Source organism: Crocodylus porosus, unplaced genomic scaffold (assembly GCF_001723895.1).
Source record: "Crocodylus porosus isolate Cpor-Errol unplaced genomic scaffold, CroPor_comp1, whole genome shotgun sequence".
NCBI classification, from domain to species: Eukaryota; Metazoa; Chordata; order Crocodylia; family Crocodylidae; genus Crocodylus; species Crocodylus porosus.
In genome coordinates, this window is record NW_017728947.1 from 57537749 (window position 1) to 57562081 (window position 24333).

The following is a 24333-nucleotide window of genomic DNA, read 5'->3' on the forward strand; positions in this document are numbered from 1 at the left end:
CCAAAGCACTTCAGAGTGCCCCTCCCCTGGCTCCTTGCTAATTAACGAGGATGTGTATTCCTCCTTAATATAGAGCGCCACGCCCCCACCCCTCTTTCCTATCCTGTCCCTCCTGTACAGCCTATAGCCCTTGACATTGGGTTAACAAACCCAGCTAATGGTTGAATCCCCCACTACTGCCACTGGCTTCTTTATATCCACTGGGGTCCTCTTCCTTGGAGGAGTATCTTCCATACAAGAGGTTACTATATCATCAGCGGGAAGGGAGTCCTATCTCTCCTCTTTCCCAGCTTCATATTCTCTATCTCAGAGATTCATCCTCCTCAGCAGCATGGGGCTGTTACAGTGGATGTGGGACTGCTTTGCAATGTCCCTGAAAAAGCCTCATCCAGTGGATTAGCTGTTTGAGGCATCTTGGTCAACAGCAGAAAAGGTTTTGAGACCTACCTGGCAAAACAGGATAGGTTCTTTTTTTGGTATGTTAGAAAACTTTTAAGTTATCAATGTCTTTAGGGCTAGGGACAGACATTCAAAAAGCAGGAGCCTGAATTGATTCAACCTTTGCAGGCTAGTCTGACCTGCAGAGGGTGAGTGCTTTGTATCAAAACAGACATGCGGGCACATGCCTGCAGTTGCTCAGGCCAGGAGCCAGGGGTACCAGTGCACACCCTCAGCTGCAGGGAAAGTGTGCTGGGAGGGGGACCTGACCAGTCTGGGGTGAATCGGCCAGAGAGGGATTTAATTCTGCCCCGCTTGCTGTGCCACCGTCAGAGACCTGAGCTGGGTCTGCTGATTGCTCTCCACCCCTGCTGTAGGAGTGGGCTGCTCCCTGTGGCAGAATAGGCCCCTGCTGTCCCCTCCATTGGATGACGGAGGGAGGGGGAATAACCCCATCCCTGCCCACCCCTCTCCAAAAGGCCCTACGGGTTGGCTGTGCCCCTCTTGGGCCACTGCAGTGAGAGGGGGCAGGGCCTTGGGGCAGAAGCCCATCGCAATGTCTGGCAGCACAAGCTCTTTCCTGGTGGGGGCCATGTTGCGGGGTGGGCAGAGCTGTGATGGGCTGTGTGCGGCAGCACCTGGGCCTGGAGGGAGCCAGAGCTCCAACAGCATTGCCACTGCAGCCACTTTCCTCACTATGCAGCGTGCTCTTCCCCCACTGGGAAGGGGCTCCTGCCCCATCACAGTTGCTCCCCCCTTGACACTCCAGCAGCTGGTCAGGGGCATGGGTAGATGTCATGGGCTGGGTGGATCTGGCTTGCGCAGGGGCTTTGTCTGGACCCCAGGAGGTCCCTCAGTCTCACCAGGCTGAGGTACCATTTCCTGGTCTTGCAGCAGGGCTGGGGCTCCGCAGCAGGGCTGGGGCTCCACAGGAGGACTGCCTTTTTTGGCAGCCTGGCTGCAGCAGCTCCTTTGATGCTGCTGCTAGCCACTGGCCCCAGCTCTGCGGTACAGGCAGGGACCCGTGCATGTAGCCCTGACCCCAAGTCAGCTCCAGGCTCACAAGTCCAGGCTGAGCAGCAGCGGTGGGAGGAAAAGGCTGCTCAGCGCAGGGGGAAAAAGCCCCTCCCCTTCCTGCTGCTGACTCTTCTAGGTGCAGCCACCTCCACCATGTCACTGGGCCAGCGGTGCCAGCAGAGCAGATGCAGGGCAGTCTGCTGTCGGCTCCAGGTGGCTTCAGCCGATGCCAACAGCGGCAGGGGGAGGGCTAATTTTGCCTCAAGCTGAGCAGCTGTTTCTCTCCCTGCCGCAGCTGCTCAGCTCAAACATGGGAGCCTGGAACCGGCACAGGGTTCAGAGGCCATGGTGACCACTGCTGCAGCAGGAGGGGGGAGCAACCAGTAGACCCAGCTGGAGTCCCTGCCGGTGGGACAGGGAGGAGTGGGACTAAACCTCTCCCTGGCCAGACCCTTGCCCCTGCCTGTCCCTGCTCTGGCTGAAGAGCAGAGGGGCCATCCTGGCTGGGCTGGAGCAGAGAGCCCAGCCCAGAGAGCATGCTGGGATGCTGAGGGACTCTGGTGTATCTTAAATCAGCAAGGGGTCTGGCACAGACATTGCATAAACCGGTTTAAGCTAAATCAATTAAGTCTGATACTTCATTCAACCAGGTTTATCTTAAACCAGTTTCAGCCATGTTGAAACTGGTTTATGTGCACTGAATGTCTGTTCTGTTACAGGTTTAAACCAGTTTGTGATCACTTAAACCAGTTTATGTGTATTGCTTGTCCCTAGCCTAGGAGAGCTAAAGATCTTTAGGAGTGCTAAGATCTTGTGGAGAGGCAGAATGATCTATTCTTAAGCTCAGCCAAACTCAAGACTCTTGGTGACCTTGGCGCAGCATCCACTAATAAAGGGTCAAAATGTGTTTTCCCATCCTATGGGAAGTTACTTGCTAGTAAGGGGAATTCTTCAAGGCATGTCCATATGTATATTCTGCATCCTGCTCACCATCTCAGTCTCAGAGACATTTTTCTACCTGGGATTTTGTGGTTGCAAGTTTTCACACTCTACCTTTTTAAAAAAATTGTGTGTGAAACACAAGGTGGTTCCACATGTATAGTTATCATGAGCAATGCTAGACAGAAATCTGAGTTCAGGTGTATGCAGATGTTTCCATTAATTGTGGAAATGTGCACATGGACTTTGCATCTTGAAGAACTCCAATAATGTAAATTCTCATTTTGTGCTAGACTTCTTAAAAGCGATGGACACTTATTAGAAGAGGATTAACTACAATCTATTTATTTAGTTAAATGTTTGTCAGGGAATGCAAGGGTCTGATTGCTCGGGACACTTAGTGTATGATAAACACGCTTAAAATGTCAAATGCTGTCATATCCTGTTATATTGTAGCAGATATGCCTTTTTCAAATGAAAAATATTTCCGGGTTGTTTTAAGTAACACATTGAGCCAACATGGGGCTGCTTCATGGAGATAATCCGCTGATTGTGGGTCCCAGCCCCAGGATTGCATGGAGTCTTGAACTGGCTTTAATGGGGTCGCAGGGTTGAGATAAAAAGTCACAGGAGTCTTAGATTGGCTCCACTGAAGTCTCTGGGCTAAGACTAACAATCATCTGATTTTCTGCAGCATCTCTGCACCAGGACTGCAGTGGAGCTGGTTAGAGACTCTGGTGTGGTCACAGGCCTGGGACCAAAAATCAGCTGATTGTCAGTCCTAGCCCCTCTTTGCATTTGGAGTCTTGAGTCAGTTCCCAAGTGGTGCTGCTACTGGGACTGACAATCCTCAATAGAATTATTAGTATTACCATGCTACTTTGCTGAACATATTCTAACTTTTAATACAGCATTATAATGTTTACTAAGATCTTGGATAAAATTTGTGCTAAGTGTCCTGTGCAAGAAGGCTCAAAGATTTAAACTGGTCACCGGTATATAAGGAGATGTAATTAGCCGTATTTGTCTGAAGTCAAGTAGAAAGCAGGGTAGATTTGCACCTTATAGACTTAACCAGAGTGGGTGTGTATGGGGGTGTGTGTGTGTATGTACAACAGTCCAGTAGATGTCAGCATCTGATGAAAAGAATATGCCTTCATATATTTCTTAGTCTAGTAAATGTGGAGAGAAAAGCTGTGGTTATTAACAGTTCACTTCCTTTTTTATTTAAATTCTGTTGTGCAGCACAGGGGGAGTTCTATACAGTTGAGATTTTTTTTAGGATCCTTTTTGCCTCCGAGTTTTATAAGACTTGCTAGTTCTTTTTTCCCCTCAGGTCCATTTTGTATGATTGACAGCAGAGGATCCTGCTCTGATTTGAAAATAAACTGATTTGAATGTAAATCACTTTCATCCCAGTGTTTGAATATTTAGGGTTTTTTTTTATAACACCAAATAATGCAGAGAAGCTGTGAAACTAAATGCCAGCTCCAACTATGAAATCATTTACCTCAATTGCTGTGGCTGCAGAAACGTGTATATCCCACTTTGTGGCAGATGCTGCAGTCATAAATTTGCTTTCTTTGGTTGCTATATGCAACCATTATCATGCTTTTAATCAAGTAGGATAACATTAATAGAAGCTTTTGTTTTGAGATTAGTATATTTTCTTGCATGCAGCATGCCTTTAAATGTAACACATGCCTTATTTTTGAAAAGCAGGATGAAAACTGAGTTTTTTCTGAAGTTGTTATGGCTGCACACATCAGGGGCAGAATCTAATCTTCATGTGACTCACCCTCCCTTTCCCACATAACTACAGCAGTTGCTAGGGTTTCAGTTTAAGACTTGTCTCTTTGGGTGGATCTATGATTCTGAGAAGAGCTGAAGAGGCTGGCTAAAGAGGCCGTGCAGTAGAGAAACCAGAAGCATCTAGCAGGTAGCAAAATTTTCCTAAGAAAGCCTGGCTTGATTAGTGGAATATCAACACTATTAAAAAGGAAAAACCTTATCATCTATAGAGTGAAGAACAATGAGCCATTAAATCAATTAACTCACTCAGCTGCCTGAATAGTAATACCACAGCTGCTACACTGTGGAACAGGAATTAAACCAGGGTGTTTGCAACCCTGGACAGAAAATTAGCTTAATACATGCACCCCAATTTTGGGGGGCTCATTTTGGGGGGAAGGTATGTTTTCTATGTGAGAAATTACACTTGTTCTTTCAAAAGTATGTTGGGCCCTTATAGTATGCAATCTTGGGCCCTTATAGTATGCAATCTTTGTTTAAATGTGCACAGATTGCAGAGATGGACTGCCCTTTGAATATTTTAATTTGCACTCCATGACTAATTCTTGCAAGAAGCATGAGTAACTTTCTAAATACTCGAGGCAGCCATTGAGAATTGGGATGTGTGGGCACTCTTTCTTCCAGATCATACTCTTGACCCAGGCTACTTGGAACTCTAACAGCTTGGGTGCAGCCAGATACCAGCTATGAAAATCTCTTGGGCACTTAAGCTGCTTGCAGACATTAAACCCCCCCCTCCCCCCAAAAACTGTGGTGTACTTTAAACTCAGTGTGCTCATGCATTGAGCCCAGCACATACCTAGAAGAGGCAATGCGTTAGTTAGACCCAGCCTGCCCAATGTCTGTATAGATTGGGTGCTTTAGTGGGGCTTTTGGTGATTTTACTTTAATAGCTGATTGAATGAACTATAAGATAAAAGCAACAAAAAGCCCAGCATAAGTTCTCAATCTATACACATGCTGTAGAGCCGGGTTGAAGTAAAGTGCTGCTGCTCTTGGTAAAGTGCAGGGGTTTTTTTTGATGTCTATGAGTAGCCTTAAAGACTTGATGGAACATCTGGGTTTAATGGCTGTTTGTGTCTACTGAAACTTTTGAACATTTTGGCCTTGGGCTTTATCCCTTGCTATACAATCACAAGCTCTATATGAGCCCACAAATGTACCAGAATTAAAATAACTAGACAAAAATCTTCCTCCTCCCATTCCTTCTATTCTTTTGCTCAAAAACTCTTAACACAGAAGTTTTCAAACTTTTTTAGTCTAAGTACCCCTGGCAGCCGGATGACAAGTGGTGTGCACAGCCAGACGCCAAGCTGGGGCAGAGAGCGCATGGTCAGACACTGAGCCAGGTGGGTGGGGACGGAGCGCCACCACCTCCCAGGAGCAGAAGCTGGACAGGGTAGGGAAGCTTACTGGGCTGGAGTGCATGCAAGCTTCCCCACACCACACTGCCCTTGCCCTGCCCTGGCCCTGCTCTTGGGAGGTGGCAGTACTCCATCCCCGCCCATCCATGTGCACCCCTAGGACCTGTCCAAGTATCCCCAGGGGTATGTGTACCCCTGGTTGCCAACCCCTGCTCTAACAGACTTTACAGACAAAAATGGCAAATAATGTTAAAATGTATCATAAAGCTATTTACTTTTGTACATAATGACCTTTATCTCCCCAGGTAAGCACTTTTTTAACCATCTTCCTTTATCTTTTGTAAAATATTTTTATTATAATATTATTGTATCTACTTCAAGAAAACCAGAAGCGTATTTCTGTGACACTTGTATCTTACTGTGAGAATGGTCTCCAATATATCCTATTAAATAATGAAACCTATTTAAAAAATACTCAACAGTTATTGAATATGCTTTTTTTAATTAGCAGAACCTTCCCATTCTGAAGAGGATGAAACATTTATTTCAATATTTAATACACAGATTTATTCACATGATTATGATTACAACGGAAAACAGTCTTCATGGTAGATACTTATTACAGTCTTATAATTGTTGAGTAAACTTGTGGACTTCATACCTCATAGTGTAGCTGGTAGAATCAAGTGAAAAATTGGGGAAAAAATTGGTTTAGATAGAACCAAAACAACAATCTGAAGTTTTTGACAGTACAATAAAATTAAATTGTTGTTTTTAGTTGACCTGAAAGACTTTTTAGCCTGACGTAACTTTTTTAACACCTTCCTTTTTCAGTTAAGATCAGTTTTAAATTAAAAGTGCCATTTAGATATAAAATGTTATATTTTTATTTTAAAAACCCATTCAAAATGCAAAATATCAGCTTTTTCAAAGCAAAATATTTTGTTTTGAAAATGGCAGCACTAAACATTTAGACACTTCTTTACGTTTTCTTCAGTATTTTCAGCCAATACTCCTTGCTTAATTTGACCTGAATTTGTGACTAGCTTAGCTTACTCGGAAATAACATTTTATAGTAGATATGTTTATTGAAAAGAAATTATCCAGCTCTAATGCTATAATTTAAAATTCAGATTTAATGATGAAAGAAAAAGTATCATGTACCGTATCAATATTTTTTCCTTTTTTGAAAAAGCAATTGATTATTTACTCAGAGGGTTAATTTTTGTGTATGCATGATGTCACTGGACTAGTAGTGAGGTACTTTAGGTTTTCATGGCCAATACCATGTTGAAGGTACTCATTTTTGTCTCTTTCTATATTATATGATTCAGAACAGGGTTGTCCAACTGGTGGCCTGTGAGTGATTAAGTTGCAGTCCCTGGGCTCCCACCAAGTCACTACTCCCCTTATCATTTTGTCTGCAACAGCAGCTGGAGTCTCTAGGCTTCCTCTTTTTCCTCTAGCTTCCACATTTTGCGCCTACCCAGGGGGTGGCATGGTACACCACAGCATAGAATGGGGAGCTCAGGGCGAGGGTTGGGGTAACTTGGTACACTGTGTGGTAGTAGAGCAGGTATCTATGCAGGCATTTGCTGCAGCAGTGGGAGGGGGCGTTCATGTGGGGCTGTTGCAGTGGAAGGGGAGGCATTCATGCAGTGTGCATCCTGGGGATCTGTGACATCCCCACTGGTGTGGCCGGTGGGATATGTGGCCCTTTGTTGCAAAGTTGGACAGCTCTGATTCAGAAGAATCTCCTTTCTGTCTGGCGAAGAGGCGAAGAACAGGTGCTTAGTATGAGAGGGACCTAGCTAAAACTCCCTCACAATTGGAGGGATAGAGAGCAGGAGCAATAACTAGAAACAAGTGCAGAGGTGAGACTGTTTCAAATAAGGCTTTTTTTAGCATGGTTTGGTTTGTTAGCTTAAGACCTGTTGCTTCCTTGGCTGGTGCTAGACTTCCAGAGAACAGTAATTGGTAGAAGTGGTTCTTAAAGTTTGTGCTTTATTCTTAGCACTTGCTTGAGAAATTAATGGATCTACTCAAGTAGTGCTATTGAAGTCAAACAGATGCTTAAATGTTCTTCTGGACTGGAGGTGTGGTTTTTGTTTCATCCAGGTTGGACAGCAAACTGCAGTCCTTTGATGTTTCTCTCTTTTACATTTGATTTTTGCAAATGTTATGTGAAGAATAAATTTGAAGGCAAATGAAATTTCAACAAGTTCAGAACACAGCTGGTTCCTTCTTGATCAATATTTTGTATAAGGAACATGATATAATTATGTTTTATGGGCTATTGGTTTGTGGACGAAATTCATCATGTTCATTTTTATTCATTAAACTCCTGAGGTTTTTTGCTAACTTCAAGGTCATCTCTCTCCATGATAACAGTTAAGACAAGTTTTTTGGAAGCTCTTGCCATTGAGTCCTGGATTTGAACTACTGAAGGGCAGCAGACGTGTTTCTTACGGGGGAGGCACGGATGGAGGACTCTGCTTGCGAAAGTCACTTCCTGCAGGCTTACTTACAAAGCCAGGATTTCTTTGACTTTCGAGAACTTTGTATGTCCTATGTATATACTGTGTAGATGGATGAGTTGAACTTCTTTTGCAATCTACAGTGTTTGCTTTTAGTTGTCTCTCTTTGTTTGAATGTGAATTCTTTTAATCTTATTTTTTTAAATGGAATTTACACACTCTGAAAAGCTGTGATTAGTTCATCTTTGATCAATCTAAAGAGAAAATCTGAAGAGAAGTAAACACATTCCCCTGTCTAGGCCAGATAATCCCCAGATCTACCTCTAATCCCAAAATTTAAAGGATGTAAGAAAGATCTGTTGTATATCTAGGGCAGCAAGATCATTTTGTAAGGTCCATTGCCTGTGAATGCTTGGATTTTTCAGTTAATAAATCTGCAGGAAGTGGAATCATTGTTGTAGTTGTGAGAAAATATTTCATTTTAAAATGAGAAGAAAAGTCCAAATAGCACAAACCATATTTTACAAACTTTTTATATGGGGTTTTAAAAATTTTTGTTCAGAAAATATTGCATCTGATAATAGCCCAAAGTTGAATTAACTGCTTAAAGGATTTTACTTGTCTCAGAACATATATTGAATGTAAATTGTCATGACTAATATATTTAAGACTGTTGTTGAGCAACTTCAAACTTGCAAGTTCTAGCGTGAGTTGTTTTTTAAAATGATTTACAGACCTCTTCAGAACATCCAGGGGCTCATCTGTTCCTCATCTGTTTTATTTAAGAACCACACTTAAAATGTCCCCAGACAGTTGTATTACTTCTTAAAAATCTCCATCTAATTTAAGGCTTAAAAAGTCTTTTTAAAGGAAAATGTATATTAACGTTTTGTGGTGAGGCTCCATCAAAAAATGTTAGCTTTCACAAAACTGTAATCGTACATATAAGAAAACTTTAATATGTTAGCATCTCAAGAAACTTTCATTTACTATATTTTCCTTCTTGAAATGCTTCTGATGCTACACTGGAAATAGTATAGCACTCGAACATGTTATTCAGAGAGGTTGTGGACACTTCAGCCTTGGAGATTTTTAAGACTCAGCTAGAAAAAGCCTTGGCTGGAGTGATACAGTTTGGGATGGTTCTGCTTTGAGCAGAGGGTTGGACGATGACCTCCTGAGGTCCCTTCCACCCTCATTTTCTATGATTCTATGATTATACAGTTTAATACTATCAATAAAAAACCAAATTCCCTTCCATTTATCATTTTCACCGTTTGTCAGATTAAGTGTTCTAATTTATACATTTAAGCAAGGCAAAAAATTGAATTGTTGTCTTTTCAGTACTGATTTAGTCTAATGAGAAGCAAATCAGATTTTTACAACTGTTTTAACTACAGACTGTCAAAATGAAATGGAAACCAGTGGCTTGTTCAATAAAGCAGAAAAATCACACTATGAAAGTAACACCAGAAGTAAAAAAAATCAGGATTTTATTAAAAAGAACATTGAGGTATGTATTAATGCCTTAACATTAAAAATGACTGAGCAAGTTATTGATAATTACAGAAAACTATTTTTAAAAAGTTACATTATCTGAACAGTTGGATTCTTTAATCAAAGATTTTATAAGAATGAATCAGATTAAAATGAATGAAATTGTAAAATAAAGTAAATTGTTAATAGTACAAAGTACTGTTAAGATCAGAATTGAGCCTTCATTGCTTGCCAAAATTAAAAGTTAGAGGCAATTCCAAATTAGCTTTTGACCAATGTGATTTTAGATGATCGTATATGAGCAGCAAAGGTAGTTCCCCATCTAGTCCATTTTTGGACAGATACTATTATTACTATTTTTTCCAAAAACAAGAAAAAAGATAATTTAATGTAGCTTTAACATACTGGATGGGCAGTCTTAACATTATCTACCTATTGAATAAGTATACCAATGCAATGCAAGCTGTTTGCCATTTATGATAAATCTTAATTCCTCAACTTTCATCTAGGCAGAACTTAACTTTACATGCTTTGTTTTGGTTTTTGACCTGTTTGCCAAAGTTCTCTGCAGAAGGTTTCTTATTATGATAGAGGTGGGTTGTCTTCTATATCAGGAACTGGAATAAGACTACCAACTTATTTATGGTAGCCACCAGATTTGCTAAAACAAGGTAATAACATTAGGTACCATTACGTAGGGTTAGATTTTAACTGGCTGCACAGAGAATAAAAGTTTTGCTTGTTTAAACATCTTCAGTCTTATGAACAAACCTAGTTTCTGAGTGTTTTTATTCTGCATTTTACCCATAAACACTTCAGTTGGCAAAGGATTCAGGGAACCAAGTGGTTATGCTTGAGGAAGAGAAGAAGAGGTTAATTGAATTATTGAAAGGTACAGAAGATGGAAGTGAACTTCAGGACACTGAGGTATGACGCTTTATTTCTACTGACTTATGACTTCTTAAAGCATAAATATGGATATGTTCTTAAAGTCAAACTAAAATTTTAAGTAGTGGGTTCAAATGATAAAGATTAACTTATGCTACTTATTGGATACATCGACACATGCAATTAATTTGAAGCAATACATCTGGAGCAGTTTGAGCCAGAGTAAACTACTCCTGGGTGCAGCATCTACATGTGCAGTTGGGACAACAGCAGTTTGAGCCAGGGTGGAGCAATTTATGCCAGGGCTGGGTGTACAGAGTGGCAGTCCTGGGCTCCAGGTTGCGGCATTGGGTAGCGGAGGGGCTGACTGAGGCATGAAGGTGTTGACAGTGTGTGGCTAGGTGGCAGGCAGGAGCCTGGTCCTCTGCTGCCTGGGTTTACCAGGTCCAGTTTACCCACACAATTTACTTGCAGTCTGTGTCTAACTGCAGTTAATAACCCCATGGTAAGATAGTACTGTCCCTGACTGTGACAGGGCAGCACTTATGTTCTGGCACAATTGGTAAGAAGACAGAGGAACAGAGGGAACAAGAGCGCCCCACCTTCATGGTAAGTCAAAAGCGAGAACTGAGAAGAATTATGGCTTTATTGATGGTGCTGGGGCTGGCAGGGAGAATGGGCTAATGGGGAACTGACCAGATAGGTTCCAGCAGCTGACCCAGAAGTAGAAAAGCCTGGGGTTGGGTGAGTTGTTTTCCCTGGAGAGGGGGAGCAGCAGGAGCAGGTGCTTGTGCAGCTGCATGGAGGTGCAGCGATTAACTGATCCCAGCTGGGATTCAACGAGTCCAGCAAAGGAGGATCTGAAAGCTACGAGACTTACCTGAGGTGACAGCTGATGTAAGAGCATCACACTGGAGGCCTGCAAGGAACTGGTCCAGTGAGTGAGGCATTTGTATGTCTGTTACCTAAAGGGAAGAAGAGATGGGACAGCTAAGGGGATCTGCCCTGTGAAAATGGGAGTTCTCCCCTTCAGCAGGGACAGAACACAGGGCTAAGCCAGGGAACTGAGTTAAGTTGGCTATTGTTCCAGATCAGGACTCTGTGAATTAAAACAGAACAAAACTAAAATTCCAGTCCTTAATTTGAACACTGGCTGTAGGAGGTGATCTTGAACATGTTCAGAGAAGTATTAATCCGAGATTCTAAGGGCAAGTAAGCCTAAGGACAGACTTAGAGGGGTACTTGTGGGGGTGTAAGCCCAAGTGCTGGGAATGGTTCGTGACCCATGCGGCACGTGCTTTATAAGCATTCTTAAGACTGTGTTGGTGCACTGAGCATGGAATGTAATTAAGGAATCGCACGCCAAAACATTGGGTTATGGGGATGAAAGAGCCCTGTGAAGAGGCCGAGTAACCAGAGATGTTGCATTGAAAAACAACAGTTACCTCCAAATATTTACTTTTTTCTTTTGGATTTTGTTTAATATCAAAGGCGTAGCAGGCGAGTACCAAAGAGGATTAGCAAATCTGGGGTGGATTAACTGCACATATCTCTCTCTAAGATCCTCAGACTTCCACACTGACAGTACTGTCTTATGGCTTCATTAATTAGTTTACTGCGGCCTAATAGCATCTCACATGTAGACAGTGATGCTTTATTTTGCAGCTAATTAGTCTACTCTGCACTTGAGTGCATGTGTACATGCAGCTGCTGTTAATAGTGTTTTATGGGTTTTTTGGATGTGAAGTTTCAAAGTAATGATCTTAATCTCTTAGTAGTATCAGAGTCTACTCTCTTAAAATTACTTTAATATTAATTACTATGCAGTCTTCTTACTGCTTATAACAATTGACTACCAAGCCCCCACAAAGTTTATAGCTGCCATATGTTCACATCATATTATGCTTGACACTTGCCAAGCATTAGGGATGATGAAAATGGTGTTACATCACTTAATGCTGAGACCAGTGTAGATGTTATAAGTACATATTATAGCAACAGCATTAGTTGAATGGCAGTGAGCTGAAACTAAGCAAGGATTCAATGGTATAACAGTGTTGATAGTTTGTAAGCTAGGGACTTTGTAACTATTTTACCATGCCATAACATAGAAGCGTTGTAATGCCATTTATCTCAAACAGATTGTAATGTCAATTTACCTTTCAAACAAAGGATTCTTTGAATATAAGGATGCTGTCCTGCAGGTAAGTTACAAGCCTTTTTGTATTGTATCCCCAAATAGTTTTGTAAATTAGTTATCAGACAGACTGACATTTTTGGAAATAGTAAAGCATAGTTATATAGGGCAGACATGCTGAAATAAACCTCCTTACTTTGAGCCAGAGATGTCAGTTTTCCAGTAAATTTTGAATTGGAAAATTTTCCAGAAAATTTTTCGATGCCCTAAATAGAGCACGATCTGATTTAGCATGTTTATTTAACTTATATTTAGTAAGCAAAACTAAAAAAGTACTTCCATGTTAATTTTATATCCCAGTAGCCACAAGTATTTGAGCTGAAATATTTGATTAGGAAAAAAATTAAATACTCTTAATGTGGTTTAAATGATATATTCCAAAAAATTCAAAGCTTTATGTGGAAAGAAATTATTTTTAGTGGAATACTTGTGAAAATGGAAAGACAATACACAATAGCATGTACTTACATTGTTTGTTTAAATTTAAGAAAAAAACCAAAGGCACTGAAAACTGTTGACACAGTAATTTTAGCACACCCAAAGAACTGTGCATGGTATGCTGTGGTTTTCCATTCATCTACTTCAACAGTTTAACTGTCTTCCACTGAGGTCATTGTGGTACCTCCAGTTTCACTGTCACTATTTGTAGAATCACTTGCACTACTTATTAGTTTAATTGCAGAATCAGACTGAGGCAAATCTGATTCAGAACTACTTGAACCACATTCTCTTTCACTAAAGGATGGTTTTATCAATGAGTCTATGGGCAAGGGCAACTTATTATCGTACTGTATCTTCTTCACTAATTGTGCTTCTGACTGATTTTCCAGAAGCAAGAGATTTTGAGAAATAGAAACAAGCTTAGTGGTGTGTTTATTTGTTAGTCTATTGCTCTTTTTTGTCTTGACTGAGCTGTAAGCCTTCCAGTCCTGTTCACAAGAAGCTGCTGTTGGTGGAATGCTTAGGATTCTTAGAGCAATCCTGGACAAGTCAGGTGTTACCGTATCCCTTCCACCATGTGAGACGAGACATATTCTCTGCTGCCTGCCAAATGATATCTTTGCTCCAAAGTTTTTTTTTGCATGGTACTCAGCAATGCCTATCATCACGGCTATTTTGTCAATGTTCGGGACATTCTTAGCTACTTCCATACTTGTATCAAGAGCAGTAAATAATTGATCTTTTTGGATAGAGGTGGAGAAGGCAAAAGCTCATTTTGATTTTCATTCACTTGTCTGAATATCTCTGGAATATTTTAAAGGCTTGTTGCATCTCCTTCAAGTTTCTTGATAGCCACTGAAACTGGTAGTAGCAAACTGAATGCTCCTTGAACTTGAACACACGTTATGTTCAATAAAGGATTTCTTTGTATATCAGTCTATCCATCTGACATCAGAATCTTTTTCCAAATTGATTTGGAGGCTTGCAATTTGATTTGGACCTTTTAAATTGGTCTCCTGATTTGATTTGGATTTGGAGATTTGGCCACCAAATTGGTCCATACCTTCTCCAAATCAAATCGGGTACCGAAGCTTCACATAGCTGTACTGCCAAGCTTGCCTAATATTACATTGGCATACATTCATTGTTACTAATGAATTTTAAGAAACAATTTTTAGAAATGGAAAATTTCCCATGGAAAAATAAAGCACTGGAAAATTTTCCGCTCCGCATCTCTGCTTTGAGCAGAAAACTGGGATAAAAAGTGAATACATTTTGGTTGCCTTCATATTCCCAGTACCTGCAAGTGCCCCAAAGCCTTGCAGAGCAACAGAATCTTCTGAAAGTGTCCCATAGGCATGGATTTTTCTTAACCCCTGAAAATGGTGGAGGTCAGACTAGAAGGTCATTTCTCTTTTTCCCCTGTATGGAAGAGATGATCCTCTGACTTAAGACCTCAAGGACTATTGCATTTACTTGAATATAAGACAACCCTGAATAATTAGGTTCTATATATGGGAAGTTTATAAACTTGGAAGTTTGCCTCAAATTTGTCTCTGCAAATTTGTTCCCCTCCCACTGCTACAACCGGGAAAATAAGGGGGAGGGGGATCAGGTGCCTCCCTTGCCCTCTGCCTGGCAAATTTTTCTTCCTTCTACAGCCCTCATAGTTTCATAGTTTCATAGTAGCTAGAGTCGGAAGGGACCTAGGTAGATCATCTAGTCCGACCCCCTGCCTTGGCAGGAAAGAGCACCGGGGTCAGATGACCCCGGCAAGGTGCTCATCTAACTTTCTTTTAAAAATCCCCAGGCTAGGAGCCTGCACCACTTCCCCTGGAAGCCGGTTCCAGGCCCTAGCCGCCCTGACTGTGAAGTAGCGCCTCCTAATATCTAATCTAAACTTGCCCTCCGCCAGCTTGTGACCGTTACTGTTAGACTCTGCTCTCCATGAACACATGGAAATGAGGGGCAAATCTGAAAACACTGACAAGATGAATTAATGCATTTTACCTTTATTTTTTTAAACAGATGCAAGTTTTAGTGCAGGGATTCTACAAATGTACTTTTAAGCAGCACTTTTGTACCTACATGTATATACAGTAAAAACCATGCATAATATTAGCCCAAAGCCAAAAGGCTCATGATTTACCATGTAATTTATTGTGCTGGGCCCCAGCAGAGTCAACAGCATTTCAAGCCCTGGTGACACCATAGCTCAACACTTCTCAGTAAGTTTGTGTAGTCCAGATACCTCCCACAAATGATCCATGTGATAATTTGCCCCCCACTCATGACTGGAACTGGATGTTGTTGTCACCAGTCCTCAGATCCTCCAAAAATGTATATGTAGATGAGTTGCAGGGCAGCCTGGTCTGACTATACCACAGGGGTGGTGGGGCCATGCTAATCTTATGTGACAAGCTGTGAGACGGGGCAACAAAGGGATTCTGGGTTAACTGTTTGGGGCCCTGTCACAGAGCACTCAGGTGCCCTGCGCCTGAGAGCAGAAATGCCTTGGGAGATGCCCCTAGTGGCAAGAAGGGGGAGGCTCAGCTGCCAGTTACCAGGGCAGCCAGAGTCACAGGTGCTGGTTGCTAGGGCAAGCGGTGGGGAGCCAGCTGACAGGAAAGGGCAGGGCCTTGGTCCTTCTTAAGCCCAAGGCGTGAGGCCAGGAGGGCAGTTCCCCTCTGGTGGCCAAGGGAGGGGGAGCTCGGCCAGTGCCAGACAGAGGGGAGAAGCCTGACTGCATGAGCATCCCCTGATTGCTGCTATGGGTTGGAGTATTTCCCAGTAGGGATTAAATGTTGTTTGGCCGGACGGTTCAGCTTTTTATGTTATAGCCTGGGGGCTTTGTGTTTTTGTATTTGCTGTTTTGACCGGAGCACTGGGTGAGGCTATTAGGGGTTGGAGGAGGCCTCATAGGGGCTCCACGGTAGTGTGGAGACCCTGGCACCAGAGAGGGCACAGCATTTGGTGTGCATTGACCCCAGTCCCAGAGCAAGGGGGCAGTGAGAAGCCCTAGAATGAGGGGGGCAGTGAGGACCCTGGAGAGACGGCCACGAGAAGTGAGAAGCCCCAGAGCAAGGGGGGCAGTGAGAAGCCCAGACCAAGGGGGAGGGCAGTGGGAAGCCCCTGAGAGAAGGGAAGGACAGGACCAAATCACAGCCGGGCCCAGATCGAATACCACGTCAGTACCTTTGGCAAGGCTTGGGCTGTGGTGTAGGGGAGGAAAAGGAGCTGCAGATAGTGCCCCCTGGCACCGGGGCACATAAAGTGAGCAGCCTCCTGCTAATTACATCAATCAATCAATCAAGATCAAGGCATGGCAGGAGAGTAAGCAGGCGGTTGGCCCATAACAGGAGGGCAGAGTCACCAATAGAAAGGCTCCAGTAGTGATACTCCTGTCACAGGCCCCATTTGGTGATGTTTGCCAGACATTTAAGGCTGGTGAAGAAACAGGAATAATTGGAAACAGAAAAGAAAGGCACAGCTCAACTGTGGGAATGAAGAGGAAAACTAAATATATGCAGTGTAGTAGCTCACAATGACCTGAGAGAGAGTCAGCACTGAGGGAGATTGCAGACATATATCTTATTTGGATGGGCTGTACTAACTTATCTGAGAGTGATGTGCATCTTATTTTGGGGATCCAGATAAGAGAAGGTGGTGAGGAAAACCCTGTATAAAGACAAAACAAACTGGGGCCAGGGAAATCCCAGATATCCTCTTGTACTTGTGGGCAAGGTACACAAGCCAGATCTGTAAGCTGGCAGCAGGCACAGAGTCCAAAACAGCCTGTCTCATAAGATATTTTGACCGGAGGACTGGGGGGGGGGCGGTGTTCATGCTGACCAATGGAAGATCATGGATCATGAACCCACCATGGTTCTCAAAGATCCTGAACAACTGTTGCAGCTGGTACAGACTACAGAATGAAGGTCCTGCCACAATGGCTAACCACAGAAAGATACAGGATGCGGTGACAGCCATGGACATTCTGTCACCCATGTACCTGCTCCCTGGCAATAGTTGCCAGGGTGTTTGGGAGCAGATCTTCCACAAGGTCCTACAGAAGGCCACAGAGACCTGAATTGGCTGATAGCCCACTGAGCTCTCCCAGTGAGAGCACAGAGACACAGAGAGGAGCAGAGGTAGACTGAGCTGCCTAGGGCAACCTGCCAAGGTGCCACAGAAACCATTAACCACCACATTTGGCTACGTTTGTAAGCCAAGGAGGTGTGGAAAAAGGTAAAACAACTCTGTGAAGTGGTGACAGGGGTCAGACAGTTGACAAGAGAGGTGGTGCTATACTAGCACCTGTCTAAACACCAGTGGAGACCATCAGCCCACTTCAGTCAGTTTGTGTCCTGCATCAGGAGTGCCCTGTAGAAATCTAGGAACATCCTGATGTACAAACATATGAACCTTGAGGTGGCAGACTGTTAAAATACATCTGAGTGAACTCCAGTCCTACTACCAGAAATCCGTAAGAGAGGATGAGGAGGATGCAGGCAACTCCAGTTGGCAAAAGGACACTTGGCACAGGCTCTTCAAAGACCTCCCCCCTAGAGAGGGAGTGGACAGTGACAGTGAAGAGGACAACAAGGCAGCGGAGCTGGAGACAGCGATGATGACAGCAGCAGTGGAACCGACAGGGACAGTAATAGTGACAGTGAGTGAACTGAACGGGTATATACTGGCTTCTGATCACTTATACCTGTAAAAATGTAATGTCTGTTGTGACAGGGAACCCTAACCCTGTCACGAGGAAGCAGGTTCACCCCCCTTAAGGCCAGAACTGTCTGGGCATGGAGGGCTGGAGAGGAAGCGGTTAAAGGCTGAACCTGGATGGCTAGTCAGCTGACCGGAAGAGGCAGGACTATAAAAACCGTGGGTTAAATGGCAGTAAAGTGGGCAGCAGCCGAAGGGAAGCAGCGCTTCTGAGAGCTCCAGGAAGAAGTTTGAGGAGCAGTCCACATCAGGAAGGGGGAAGCTACGGAAGCCCCTGAGAGATGGCGGCTGCATCCACAACCAGGACTGTAGCCGGCGGTGTAGAGCCAAGACTCTAGCTGACTTCCTGCCCTTTGGGCGGGGGGGCTGGACTTGATGATCTTCCGAGTTCCCTTCTAGCCCTAATGTCTATGAAAATCTATTACTCGAAGCAAGTTCATGTAAGCTGACCTGCTGCATTGATTGAGCATGTGCAGTTATTCTTTTTTTGTGATTATTGAATAACGACCAGTGGTTTGGGGTGAGGCTATTGGGGGGCAGAGGAGGCCTCACTTTTGGGGACCCACTCCAGAGTGGGAACCCTGGCGCCAGTGAGGGCACAGCTTTTTGGGGGCACAGACCCCAGCTCCAGTGAGGCGCAGAGTGAAACAGGGCTGTGGAGAGCCTGAGTGCCAGTAGGGGCGCAGTTTGGGGCAACACAAACCCTGACACTTGAACAACAATCTTAAAAAGGCCAGGGAGATCTGGTTCACAAATATACTTTTGTTTTTCTATTTGGACTGGTGGGGTGTGAATTTAAGGCTGTGTCCTGGTTTTGAACTTGTGACCCCCTGGCTGTGGGGCTGGCACTTGTGCCTCTGGGCTAGGGAGTGCTGTATTCTTGAAGGGAGCAGAAAAGGGGGCCCCAAGTCTCTAGACACTGGAAGGAAAAGCTAGAGCTTTGGAGTCAAACCCTGTTCGGTGGTTTTGGACGGGGAGGCCTAGCTAGAGAAAAAAGGGGTCATGCCATCCTAGGCGAGACCCCAACATACCCAATATAACAGGCAGTCTCCTGCTTGCATAGTAACTTTTTCATCAAGATGTGGCAGGTGATATTAGGGCGGGACAGAAGAATTCCAAAGAAGGCTCCAAAGGCTCCCCACGTAAGGCGCGGATGACCAGGAAGATGGAGCTGGAAGGACAATGTGTTACATCTGTACATGGCCCTAATGAGAAATTGGTCATGTGAATCCATATTTATATGCATCTTGTAGACTAACTAAATAAAAAATATATGGTATAAGCTTTCATGAACCTGAGTTCACTTCGTCAGATGCTCTGTAGTCTATAGCAGGAGTGCTCAAACTATGGCTCAAACTCTTGAGCCACTGCATCTGGCCTGTGGGTAAGGAAATTTGGTGGGAGAATGGTGGCCATTAATATGGTTACCCTCTCCCCACCAAATTCCCCAACCCCAAGCCCCATGCGCTTGGTTGGAGCCAGGGTGTGCTCTCTTCCCCTTGCAAGGCCAGGTTGAGGCTGGGCCTCTGTGAAGTTGGGCTATATCCTCTTTTCTCCCTGGGGGCTGGGGCCATGCCCTGTTCCCACCCCTCCACAAGGTTTGGCTATGCCCCCTTTTCCATGGGGGCCAGGTTGGGTCTGGGCCATGCCACTTTTTTCCTGGGCAGCTGGGTTGGGGCTGGATCACTCCCCCTTCCCCCCTGCATGGAGCTGGGTTGTGTCCTGCCTCCCTCTCCACAGGGCAGGGTGGTGAAACTCCCTTTTCCCAGTGCAGGGCTGGGCTGCCCCCACCCCACTCCCTGCCCAATGGCCAGATGATGGCTGCCATACTGGCCCCAGCATTGGATCAAAACCACTATCTGACCTGTGGTCAGACAAGGCACAGCTCATCTGGCCTGCTGAGCAACAAGTTTGAACACCACTGGTCTATAGATTAGGTTGAGTGCTACTGGTGTATAATGTACCCTGCCACAGAAAACAACCTTATCCCTTCTTTACTTTTTTAAAATCTTCATACTTAGGATGATCTGGCTTACTACAGATACTATTTTTGTAGTGCTGCAAAATTTTAATTTTTTTTTGAAGGTTAATTCTCTTTAAAAACAAAACAAAACAAAACAAAAAAACCCTACACATCCTGAAAGAAGATATACATCTTTACGCCAGGGGTGTCCAACCTCATTATAACATGGACCACACCAGTGTGGGCTGCACACAACAGGGGTAACACTGCTCCCCTCTCCTCCCACGTGGTCCCATCAGGCTCCATGCCCCAACTATCTTATTACAATTATAATCCAATTTGGGCATTTCCTTTTTTATAGCAAAGATCATAATGAAATTATCAGGGGAGTTGTGACAAATCTTAACTGTTTTGAACTGGATTAGGTGATTTTTCATCAGTTCTTCAAACATTAATATAAGTTTATACGAAAGAAGAGTTTCAAGGGACTTCGTGAGGTCATCTAATCCAGACTCCTGTTCAAGTTAGGATTGCTCCTGACAAACCATCTCAGCCAAGTGTCTGTCCAGTTTGCTCTGGACAATTTGTATTTTTCTGTTCCAATGCTTCACCACCCTCAGAGTCACAAAGTTTCTCTTCATCTCCAACTTAAATTTATCTGCTGCAGCATGAGGCTATTTCTCCTAATCCTGTCTCCTACAGCCATAAAATAAAACGTATCTCTACCCTGTCTATAATCTCTCTTCAAGGTATTTGAAGACTATTATCAAATCCCTCAGTCTTCTACCACAGTTTTCTGTGGCTGTGCATCAGCCCACCACCTGCCATTTTTCGCAGAAGCTTTTTGTCTTGCTAATCATGGTTTTGCCAAACACGGGAACTTTCAGGAACCTAACCCCAGTGGTTGGCAAGGGAAACCTGTATTGTAATTCAGTTAGTGCTGTTTGATAATTTTTCATTTTTATCTACAAATGCATAAGACATCTTTTATCAGCATTTAAGATGTTTCAAAGGCTCTTTATCAGATCATGCTCTGCCGTATTTACAAGGATATAATTTGTCTGATATATTCTAAGAGGCAAATATTGGGTGCTTACTTCACAGTTGGAGAAGTTTTTTCTGGTTTAATGAGCTGAAAGCATACTGGCAGGAGGACTGAGCACAGGAGTTTCAGTTCCATGAAAATCTTCAATCAGGGTGGCCCTTCAGAAAATAAAAATGTGTTGAACTTACCTTGATATGTAACCTTGACATTAAAGCATGGGTTTTAGATTGGAAATGAAGTTATGCTTGCGTAGTTCATTTCCATATGTAACTTCATTTGTTCAGTAGATTGTAGTTTGAAGTGTTTTTATTAATTGGCCTCAGAAGATGATTTTGTGACTTTTTTTCTCTCTTACTTTTTACAATACATCCTTGGAAGAACAGGCTTTAAATAATTGACTTTTCACTTTTTGAGGAGCTTTTTAACGTATACATATTATTATAAAAGAATAGCAAGTGTTACAACTAATCCATTTTCTGTTTGTTTTTTGTTTATTTTTGTGGTGGTTTTCTAATTTCTCCTTAGGGTTTTACTAGAATAATGTTCATACATTTCTGACTTCTGAAACCTGTGTCTGTTTGTTATTAATTCCATGCATTTTTTCATTCATAATTCATATTAAAACCCAAGTATTGAATTCAGTTTTGTGAAAGAGGTTGTCAGAAAAAAGTGTGGTGTCTAAACGGGGGTTTGAAAGTTATTATTTCTGGCATGTATTACAATGATTTAGGACTCTTCTATATCATTTTCTCGCAGTACTTCATTTTAATTGGCTTTTTTGCAGAGAATTGCTTTTTAAAAGGGATTACAATAGTATGCTACAAATTGGTCTTAACATATCATTACTAATCCTCCTTTGCTTTTAATTTCAATCATTACAGTTAAATTTAATTTCTTTAAAAAAAAACCAGTGCACTTTTAAAGTTTAACTCAACAGGATGCCATACAGCGAATTTATTATTTGGTGTAGAAAATGAATGCTACAGTTAGATACTCTCTCCCTTATTACTGTAATTTCATGGACCATTCTTTCTCTTATGGTACCGTTTGTCTATAAATGGTTTGGATTATTGGATCCAGTCCTGCAAGATCCTTGAGTATCAATGTGCTACTGAAATCATTTGGATTTCCATATGCCAAAAATTGTAGGATTATTGAAAAAAATCATTTGTTAGCTGAAGAATTCTCTGCACTCAAATTCACACACACCCTAGCTTATTTCTCCCATCCCCTTACTTAAAAAAAAAAAGTAGGGACTACCTGCTGCTAGCAGTGTGTTGCTATAAATCCAGGGTAAATCACTTATATTTACATTAATGTCATGGAGGACAGCGCAGCTCCCAATGTCCAACTCTGTGCCTATATGGCCAATATAAAGCAGTACTAAGCACTGGTGTGGACCTCTGTCCAGATGACACTTTTTTGGATCCAGCTGTATGCTGGACATTTACTAATTAGGGTCTCGTTTTGTCTTGATTCTTTTTCTATACTGCTCCTAACGCTGTTAAACAGCTGGATCTAAAATTTGTGGCTCTATCAGCAAATATTTTATGCAAAGCTTAAATGTTGCAAATTAAAAATGGTAACATAATATCAATGGCACCCAGCAGGAGCGGGAGTGACAGTGGCATGGAGTTATGCCCCCCCACTGTCAACACTTATGCATCATCAGTGGTTTAGATTTATAGTAGGGGTATACTGATAAAGATTTTCTTGGCTGATACTGATAACCAATGAATAACCAACCATATCGGCAGATGCCAGTCTGATAGCTGATATTTAGTAATAGTGCAAGGCATTTTAAACTACTGACAAAATAAACCTTTTTGCATTTATAATACACACACACCTCCTTCTTGCTCTGACCCTTGATGAAGAATGCAGTGACCACCTTTTTGCCATACATCTTGCCCACAGTTCCCCATGTAGTCCATGCTGCCATCACGGCTGGGCAGGGCAGACCCTCATGTGGACAGTGGTGCTGGGCGTGTTTGAAGCCCCAGAGCATGCTACTGCTTCAGCACCGGCAGGTGCTGCACAGCTGAGCTCCTGTGGCTGCTAGGGAGAAGCCACTTCTGCAAAGGTGCCAAGTGCCTGGCAGAGCAGAACGTCCCTCACGCAGTGCCTTACCCCACCTGCACACAGCCCATTGTCTCTGTGGCAGCTCTAGTGCTCAGGCCCCTGTTGCACATGCAATGTTGCCATGGCAGCGGCAGCAGCAGCAGGAGCCAGTAACAGTCCCTTTGTTGCTGGGCGCGGTGCCTTGTGACTGTTTCCTGGTGCCTGCTCCTGCTGCTTGCCAGGACCTGTAGTTTGCCTCAGGCTCAGACTGGAAGTGGGGTGTGGGGATTGGACTACACTTGCCTGGGTGCTTCTGGTGCTTGGCTGTGATTATCGGCTACAGCGACCAAAAAAAGCTGATAGCCGATAACATCATTTTTTCTTTTATTAGTGCCAATCTGATAGCCAACTGATATATATTGGTGCAGCCCTAATTTATTTAGTTCTTAAACATATTGTTTCTTTGGGAAATACGTTAAGTCGATTGCCTTAAAGCCTCTTCCTTTGGACAGATGAACTGACTGTTTTACTTTCTTTTTTTTTTACAGGAGGATGCATCTGGTTGGCTAGTAGCTGGAGAAGGGTACACACCTGAACCAATGGAATTTCATCACCTAAATGAAATAGATGCTAAACTCCAAATAATAGTTTCTAATGGGGATAGCTCCGCAATTCATAGCTCCTGTTCTAAAGTTCCAAGCCAAATTTATCAGGTACAGTACTGTACAGTACTTATAAATTACAGATTTGTTGCATGAAATATGTTTTGGGATCAAATGAAAATAAATATATTTTTAAATGCATTTTGCATTTTTTCAGAGTTTGATCTCAATATACTTGACAATAGTAAAGTAATGAAGTTGGTTCAATGAGGTCATTTTTATCACTGGTATGTCTTGTCTGTTTCTGAATATCATGAGAAAATGTACGTCATCTTCTCCTTTTAAGTGGTGTATGTTTCAAGCATGTTCTACTTTTTTAGTGTTTATTACAGAACTTGGATTTAAAATTTGTGGCTTCATCAGCAAATATTTTGTGCAAAGTTTGAATTTTGCTAAACACATTGGGTATTAGTTGCAAATTAAATATGGTATCTGTAGCAGGGCACTAAGGTGTCTGCTACCTGAAAAGCAGCAGCATGGCCTCAGGTGCTGGTTAATAGGGACAGCCAGGAGGAGCTAAGGGGCCTACATCTGGTGAGTCAGCTGACTGGAAGGGGCAGGGCTGACTACTATAAGACCCAGCTTGGAGGTGGTGAGTGCTCTCTCTCTCTCTCTCTCTCTCTGGTGGCAGATAGGAAAAAGGAGTACTGCCTGAAGGTGGGAAAGAGAATATGGCTTGAATGTACCAGCCGTGAGTTACACGGGTGAGAGGTGGTGTGGTTGGAGGATGTTTAGCCAGGAGGTTTAACTTTGTGTTATAGCCCAGGGGCTTGTGTTATTGTTTGTTGTTGTCGTTATTGG

General features: G+C 43.0%; 1 protein-coding gene across 5 annotated transcripts in view; it reads left to right on the forward strand.

Annotated features, from left to right (window-relative positions):
* The window catches only part of FSIP1 (fibrous sheath interacting protein 1), a 169115-nt gene that overhangs the window by 27076 nt on the left and 117706 nt on the right, over window positions 1–24333 (forward strand). For all 5 annotated transcript variants that reach the window (XM_019551366.1, XM_019551367.1, XM_019551365.1 and 2 more), the window contains 3 exons: window positions 9448–9560; window positions 10364–10471; window positions 23419–23583. In XM_019551366.1, the coding sequence (XP_019406911.1) occupies window positions 9448–9560; window positions 10364–10471; window positions 23419–23583 (386 nt within the window). The remainder of the gene's footprint in view (window positions 1–9447; window positions 9561–10363; window positions 10472–23418; window positions 23584–24333) is intronic.